At 44.2% G+C, this 8330-nt stretch overlaps 1 protein-coding gene across 4 annotated transcripts in view; it reads left to right on the top strand.

Annotated features, from left to right (window-relative positions):
* The first annotated feature begins 633 nt into the window (after nucleotides 1-633).
* Rbbp6 (RB binding protein 6, ubiquitin ligase) overlaps nucleotides 634-8330 on the top strand; it is a 33397-nt gene continuing 25700 nt past the window's right edge. For 2 of the 4 annotated variants that reach the window (XM_028867873.2, XM_028867872.2), the window contains exons 1-2: nucleotides 634-1842; nucleotides 7170-7269. In XM_028867873.2, coding sequence (XP_028723706.1) covers nucleotides 1677-1842; nucleotides 7170-7269 — 266 coding nt within the window. In that variant the 5' untranslated portion in view covers nucleotides 634-1676. The remainder of the gene's footprint in view (nucleotides 1843-7169; nucleotides 7270-8330) is intronic. The other 2 variants (XM_028867871.2, XM_028867870.2) reach the window with 1 other exon arrangement.

Below are 8330 nucleotides of genomic sequence, written 5' to 3'. Positions count from 1 at the left end.
TTTAATCCACGGCTACCCAGCAAATCCTTTATTCTCTCTCTGACAGCGTCTTGGAAGACAGGACTTACATCAAAGCCCCAGGGCTAACTTCAGACCCAGACAACTGGGACCCCCCGAACTGCAAACGTCAGCGGTCAGCGCGGTGCCTCGCCCACGGTAAGAGCCGGACACCTCTCTTAGATGCTTTTGGTGATGATGATGGTCTACCGTTCCCCCCCCCCCCCCGCGAACCGCGTTTGATTAGTTCAGGGTAGGCAGGCTGTTGGGAGGGGAGTTGGCATGCGCTGGCGCAGCAGCCATCACAGTGACAAGACTCGAGATCGGTGGAATCAGCTGCTCACCCCTGGGTACGCCCCCTCAGCAGTTTGCGCCGCGGCTGCCTTGAGCGCCCCTTCCAGGCTGGCCCAGTTAGGACCGTCCACCTCCCCCTCCCGCTCCCGACGCGCATAGTTTCTCCCGTTCTCCGCGTCGCTTCTGGTTCCACGCTCCGAGTCACAAAGCGCGAGGTCACGTGGGCGGGCCGGTGCGCTTTGTGACGCAACGGCCCCGCCCCCGGCCCGCCTATCGGCGCACGCCCAAGCCCCGCCTCGCGTGCGCCGCCCGTGCTGTCTCTGCTTAAGAGACCCCGGAGTGGGGGCGCTCGCCCGAAGCCAGGCCGCGTCCGCCATAGTTCCTGGCGCGGAGGTGTCGCCGGCGCTGGGTGCGGGCCGGAGAGCGGCCTGGGGGGGGCAAGAACAAAAAAAAAAAAAAAAAGGAAAGAGGCAATCCAGCGAAGCCCTCGCCGCCGCCCGACCGTTTCCGGGCTTCCCGACGCGGTCGTGGGCTCAGAGGCGACAGGAGCGGGAGCAGCGCGAGGAGCAGCAAGAGGAAGAGTCGGGCAGCCTCGGCAGTGTCCCCGGGGCCCACGAAGCCGTCGGCCGGGGCCCGGGGTGGTGAGGAAGGGGCCTCGCGGCCTAGCTGGGCCCCGCACCGGCTTTGTGTCAGGAGGCGGCGCGGCGGCGGGGGGGAGGCGGAGCCGAACCGGGCGGCCGCTGGAAGGCCTCTCCTCCGCCGATCGCGCGATCTCGGCCTAGGCCGCGGGCCGCTCGTGGCCTCCGGGGAGCAGGCGCCAGGGTGTGTGTGCGGTGGGGGCCTGGGCCTGGGGACGCCGACGCCGGTCGTCCGGAAGCCGGGAGGAGGCGAGAGGCCGCTCGTGGACTCCGGGCCTAGGCCCTCTCCCCGCAACCTTCTCCCGGGGCCTGGGTCACCCCCATCCACGGAGAGAGACCTGCCGGGAGGTGCGGCCGCTATGGACCCCTGACCCCGCGGGGTCATTCGGACTCTAACGTGTGGACTGACCGCTACTGACTGCACCGCCTGCCCTGTCTCCTGCCGGCCCTTAGCATGAGCGAGGGGGACCCAGCCGGGTGACATTGTGCCGGTTGGCGGATCCTCGATTGCCCCTTTTCCCGTCCTGCTCCTCCCACATGAAGCGATTCTGAGTACGGGGGGGTTCCGGATTATTGTTCTCACGAACCCCCGCTTGTGGTTGGGGGGTATTTAATTTGAGGCCTTAGGGTCCTTCGTTGTCTTTTGAGTGTTTTGTGTGTGTACATATTTTGCTCTTAAGTTTATAAATATACATATATTGAGAGTGTCCACGTCTCCTCGCTGAACCTTAGGAATCCTTTGCCACAATGTCCTGTGTGCACTATAAATTTTCCTCTAAACTCAACTATGACACCGTCACCTTTGATGGGCTCCATATCTCCCTCTGCGACTTAAAGAAGCAGATTATGGGGAGAGAAAAGCTGAAAGCTGCCGATAGCGATCTGCAGATCACCAACGCGCAGACGAAAGAAGGTAAGAGGCACATGGGCCGCAGATACTGGGTCGAGGTGGGCATTGTAAGTTGCTTGTTAAACCTTACTTCCGTTCCTGTTCGTTGTAATACACAGCATTTCATTGATAGATAAGGATTGCAGCACCCGACCTTGGAGTTTAACTGGCCTGTTTGCCTTCGGAATGCTGGGGTCATCTGTAGCAGGCTAATCCAAAAACGTGTTTAATCTGGTTTTTCTCAAATGTGCTCCCCTCCCTTTATTTACTATATTGAATTTTACCAGTGGGGAGAGATTGAGAAGAGAAAGGGTTGTTATCCAAGTCTGTTGGGTTTTTGCCTTGTGACATTCTCTAACTTTTTTTTTTTTTTTCTTCGTCAGGAGACGAAGTTTTTTTTCTCATTTGTTAAAGCAGCAGTAGATGTAACTTGTTTGCTAACCTAACACTGACTTGAAGTTAACAGCACATTGCATGCCCCCTTTTATTTATTTATAAGGGGTTGCTTGTAGAAAGGGGGTATTTTTGAGAATTTAATCAGTGTTGGAATCGTTTTTTGGAATATTAAATGTTCGATGTGACCACTCTGTGATGTAATGTCACAATTATTGATACTTACTCAAAAGTTGAATTCTGTAGCCCAGACTAAGTTCCAACCCCAACAATCCCTCTGCCTGAGTGTCCCAAGTGTGGAGAATGCAGGTGTTAGACCACACCCAGAAGTAGGTAAACTCTTAGTTCATCACATTAACTCTTAGCAATTCTGGAAAGCTTCAAAGTGCAAGGCCCTGGGTTGGTGTGGGTGTGTATATTATACACACACACACACACACACACACACACGTGTATATATGTAATTAGGTTTCTAAAAAATAGTGGAGTGCTACCATGTATGAATACAAGTATGCCACTGGTTATAATCCTTGAGTTCTTCATTTTAAAAATAGTATTAGGACTTGTTTTTATTTCTTTTTGAGACAGGGTTTCTCTGTGTAACAGCCTTGGCTGTCCTGGAACTGACTCTGTTTACCAGGCTGGTCTCAGCTCAGATCTGCCTGCCTCTGCCTCCCTAGTGCTGAGATCAAAGGTGTGTACCACCTTGAACTTACCTCTGCCTCCTTAGTGCTGGAATTAAAGGGGTATGACACCACCCCTGCAAAAAAAATAATATTGGGACTTGAATGGTGGATGTATCTTCTGACTCTGAACTTGTTTTGGTTTCTTTTTCTCAGAATAGTAATGCAGATGGGTGGTTTTAGTAGATCAGACTTCTGACATTTACTGATAAGAAAATGGGGTTGTTTGTGACATGGTCTTACTATGTAGCCCTCATTGGCCTGGACTTCTGCACATAGATCAAGCTTTCCTCTGGCTCACAGGAATCAACTTGCCTCTGCCTCCTGAGTGCTGGGATTAAAGGTGTGCTCCACCAAGCTAAATTTGATATAAGGTGTGGCATGGGTTTTTTAGTTAAAGGTTTGGGGGATGGTCTCATCTTATTAGCCTGTAGTTGTTAGGTAGACCAAATCTCGTCATGTAGAATATCAGTTTTTCATTTTAATGCAGACATGCATTATTATAATGCTAAAAGAATATTGTCTACTTCCTTCCCTTTGGGTAATTGTATTTTTCTGTAATTTCTCTCTACTTTGGAAGAGGAAAGGTGTTCATGGCAATAAACAGCTAAGAAGTCCACCAAAGTAGCCAAAGTATTGAAGTCTGCTTTACAAAACATGGCTTTTTAAGAATTATTAGCCGGGCTGTGGTGACGCCTTTAATCCCAGCACTGGGGAGGCAGAGCCAGGCGGATCTCTGTGAGTTCGAGGCCAGCCTGGGCTACCAAGTGAGCTCCAGGAAAGGCGCAAAGCTACGCAGAGAAACCCTGTCTCGAAAACTAAAAAAAAAAAAAAAAAAAAAAAAAATTACTGGCTGCATTGCTATAAATGCATCTTTATGAATGAGAGGAAAGATGAAATTACGGATATTAGCCACTTACAATTATCATCTATATAGGTTTTATTTTTATTACAGTATAGTATGGTTGAATCACTTAAAACTAGGCTTTATCCATCTTGCTACCAACCATCAGTTAAAGGCAGCTTTTAGACTGGAGTAAGTTGTGATTTAAGAATTCTTGTCCACAAATTGACATTTTGTGACTTTGTATTATTTTTTTCTAGTTTAGGACATATAATCCACAACCTAAAATGCAGGGAAGTTATTTGCCCCACAGCATGTTTTCTTCTTATTCTGCCTTTAACTGGGGAAAGTTTGATGTTAGGTTCGTTAAGAAAGAGTTGTGGGAGCTTTCTTTGTTTTATGCACTTAGATTGGGGGGGAGGGTTGATAGTGGAACAGAAACTTACAGAGCTGGAGAGATGGTTCTGGCTGTCAAGAGTGCTTACTGCCCTTGCAGAGGAACCCACTTCTGTTGCCAGGGCCCACATGGGAATTCAAAACTCAAAACTCGGAACTTCAGTTCTGAGATCTGAAGCCCTCTGGCTCCAAAGGCACCAGGCACCAGGCATGCTGATAGGGTACAGACATGGGCCCAGCTTTACAAGGCAGTTGAGTGAGAATTCTACTTGGTTTAGAACCATCTAGTGAATTAAAGGTTGCAAAATAAATGCTTACTAAGAGTTTCTTAGCGAGTACCCGGATTTTAGACCTTCTCAAGAAGAAAGATTAAAGTGGATGATTTTTAGTAAGTTTAAATTACTGATCTTCACTGTTTCTGTAAAACATTCCTTAGTTCTGGAAATCTGTCAGGTATCAAGGACCATAAACCTTTGGTAAAACTAAAATGTTTGTGTCAAAGTTTTGTTTAGGACTTAAGCCTGCTTGTTTCTAGACTTATTTTACAATGAATTCCAAATGATCTTTGGAGAAAACTTTTGTTTTTATACTGATCCTCCCATTCACCTGGTAACCTTCATACTAAATGAACTCGATTGATTTGGAAGATGAATATGAGGGATTTTCTTATTTGTTTTTATCCTTATTCTGGCTGTCCATTCCTTACATTCATCTTTTTCAATCCATCCATGACTTTTCTGTTTTTGGATAAAATTCATACTGGTAAGCCTTTTTTTCTCAGAGAGCTGAGGCAAATGCTCTACCACTGAGCTAAATCTCCATCCCCTGAGCCTTTTGAATCTAAGGGAACTGCTTTTTAAGGAGTTAGTTTCAGACTTTCTTGGGCTTAGGAAACCATCATAAATGCAAATCCTTAATTGGACAGCTAGAACCCTGTATTTGAGGGTATTGGAGCACCTGGCTTTAGTACTATAATACAGCACTGTGTTGATCAAATTCAGTTGTCTTTGTTTATGTATGAGATTTTGTATGGAAGATTAGCCTTGAACTCAGTGGCAATCCCTTTGCCTCAGACTCCTTAGTGCTGGAAATGTAGGCTTGTCACCACCCCACCTTACTAATAAGTTGTTTTTTTAAAAGGTTTTGTGAATACACTTAAGGTTTGTTAAGATGTAAAGAAGCAGCTAAATGTTTGACACTTAAGTTTGGGTTCTAGAATTGTTAAACTTATTAAAAATCCCCCAATTTCTTGCTTCTGATTTTTCTTACTCATCTTTCTTGGAATTTGGGGACTGTCCAAGATAATGATAGCCTTACATACATGCCTACATTTAGGAAATTGCATCACTCTTGATTGGATGCCTGTGAGACATAGTCAACAACTGAAAACACTAAAGAACTCTTGGTTGGGCAGTTTACTGTAGAAAAGGAATATTAAATTTGTGTTAGGTACCTTAAGTGAAGCAAGTGAACCCTGGCCCAGCCGTGGTAACACAAGTCTTTAATCCCAGCACTGAGGAGGCAGAAGCAAGTAGATCTCTGAGTTCCAGGCCAGCCTGTTCTATGAGTTTCAGAATAGCTAGGACACATAGTTACACAGAGAAACCCCGTCTCAAAAAACAAAACAAAGAAAAAGAAAAATGAACCCTGGTCTTGTTTTGTGGGATTGAGGGAGATTTTTGCATCTCCTAAATTGTGTATGTGTGTGTTTAACTTGATAATTTTACTCCTTACTACACTTAAACTCTTATTACACTTAAGGCCCCCTTAATTTCATTCTTACAGAACTATTGTAATTATAGAGTAGAAAAATGGCACTCATTTCTCCTCTCAGTCTTCTTAAAAATTGACGTCTGTTTGCTAAAAAGCAAGAAACCTAGAATTCATGCCCGTTCTTCCTCCATTTTTGCAATACTGGGTCCGTGAGTGTCTAATGCTGGCTATCACCAGAGAGGCAGTCTTCTTACGACGAACTGTTTCTGTTCAGTTTGTCTCCCATGTAGATGCTAGAACAAGTCTTTTTATGACGTAAATTGTCATCGCTTCTCAGAAAATGCACCAGTGATTTCTTTTTTTTTTTTTTTTTTTGGTTTTTCGAGACAGGGATTCTCTGTGTAGCTTTGCGCCTTTCCTGGGACTCACTTGGTAGTCCAGGCTGGCCTTGAACTCACAGAGATCCGCCTGGCTCTGCCTCCCGAGTGCTGGGATTAAAGGCGTGTGCCGCCACCACCGCCCAGCAATGATTTCTCTTTTTTACCTGGAAACAAAGTATAAATCAGTATATGGTTTATACTTTCCTACCTTATTTAATGTAATTCTTTAATTTTCTTCAACATTTCAGTCATCTCTGTGTCATTTATTTTTCCTCACATTGTTCCCCCGCTGAGTAAATACTATTCATTTAGGTTTTGAGTGTGTGGCTGGCTGGCTTTTCATTTGTAAACACAAGTTCTTCAGAAGGGCTTTAAAACAACATTCTATCAAAAATAATACCCACTCTCCAGTCTTTATTTTAAAAACCAATATGATCTGGCAGTGGTGGTACACGCCTTTAATCCCAGCACTCAGGAGGCAGAGGCAGGCGGATCTCTGAGTTCAAGGCCAGCCTGGGCTACAGAGTGAGATCCAGGACAGGCTCCAAAGCTACACAGAGAAACCCTGTCTCGAAAAACAAGCCTGTCTTTTCTAGTAATATGCTACATGAGAAGCTCGTGCTTATGGACTAGGGAGGTATACTCTCGTTTCAAATAACCTATAGTTGGCATGTTAAGCCTTTCTTGGTTAAATGAGCTGGGAGACTGTTTCCCAAAGTGGAGGTCCTAGCGCCTAGGACCTGACTAGCTATATTGTATCAATTGAAGGAGCCCACTTAGGACTGGGATGTTTCTTCTAACAATACTAGGAACCTAAATACAAAGAACATGGATTTTGGAGTTCTTGTACTGTAAGCTTACCGTAAAACTCATGTTTGAAGTTTTCTTAATCCTGAGTATTTAGTCAAATCCCTAAATAGAAATTTGGCTCTTTGTTTACAGAATATACTGACGATAATGCACTAATTCCTAAAAATTCATCTGTAATTGTCAGAAGAATACCTATTGGAGGTGTTAAGTCCACAAGCAAGACATATGTTATGTGAGTATTTATAAAAGCTCATGCATTTATCAAAATAGGCTTTTTTTTTAAGTTTTCAAAACATTTTACTAGCATTAAAATTTTATCGTGCTAATCATAAAAGCTGTAGTAAGAGTTTTTTGGTTGCGTTTTTTTTTTCTAATTTTCCCTCTGGCAGCATCATGAATATTAAGTAATGCCAATATAAACTTTTTATCAATAAGAGGCTTTAGTTTGAAGGCCATAGAAACTAGAGTCAGGCTCATTTGACTTCATTTACTGCCTCATTTTGGATAAATTATTGCCTCTGCCTCAGGATTTCCCTGCAGCAGGGTTATGAGTGCAGCTGGCTCACTTCTCAGGACTTTTATCCACCTCTTCTGTGTCTGCAGTGAGTGCAGAGTAACAGTCAGAAGTGCTTAAGTCACATTTTCTGGACATGATTTAAGGTACAGAGTATTTATTGCATCATTTATATGAAAGTGAATGCTGTTTTCTATAAATGATTTGCGCATCCTTTTGGTATCCACAGTGGGTGGGAGTAAGGATCCTATATCTAGTCCCCCATAACTACCTAGTGATAACTGTCCCTCTAACTTAAAGAGGTATATTAGGAATTAAATAGTTCTTGGCCTAGAATGAATACCTGTTATTAAAATAAAATTATGACAATCCTCAAAAATAATTTAGAGCTTCTATTTATTAAAGAGACAAAACTTTATCATTAACAATTTTTCTTTATTATTTATGCAGTGTTGAGGATTAAACCTAATCCTTTGCTCATGTTAGGCAAGAACTCGATCACTGATCCACATTCATAGACCTCTTCCTTTTAGTATTTTAAGACAGGATCCTATTAAGTTGTTCAGGCTGGTGGTGGAACTGACCCTGTAGACCTAATGGCCTTGAACTTGATACCCTGCTGTCAGCCCCTGAGAAGCTGAAATTACAGGTCTTCATTGGGCATGGTCATCTGAGAAGTTTTATATTGATAGCAGAACTGTAATACATGAGTAGGGTAGAATTATTTTTATGTTTTAGCATGAAATTACACTTACTGTGTGCTTTTTAAAGACTTGTAT

The sequence above is a fragment of the Peromyscus leucopus genome, chromosome 1 (assembly GCF_004664715.2).
Source record: "Peromyscus leucopus breed LL Stock chromosome 1, UCI_PerLeu_2.1, whole genome shotgun sequence".
NCBI lineage: Eukaryota > Metazoa > Chordata > Mammalia > Rodentia > Cricetidae > Peromyscus > Peromyscus leucopus.
The sequence above is the reverse complement of the archived record's forward strand: the minus strand, read 5'-3'. Positions and strand labels throughout refer to the sequence as shown.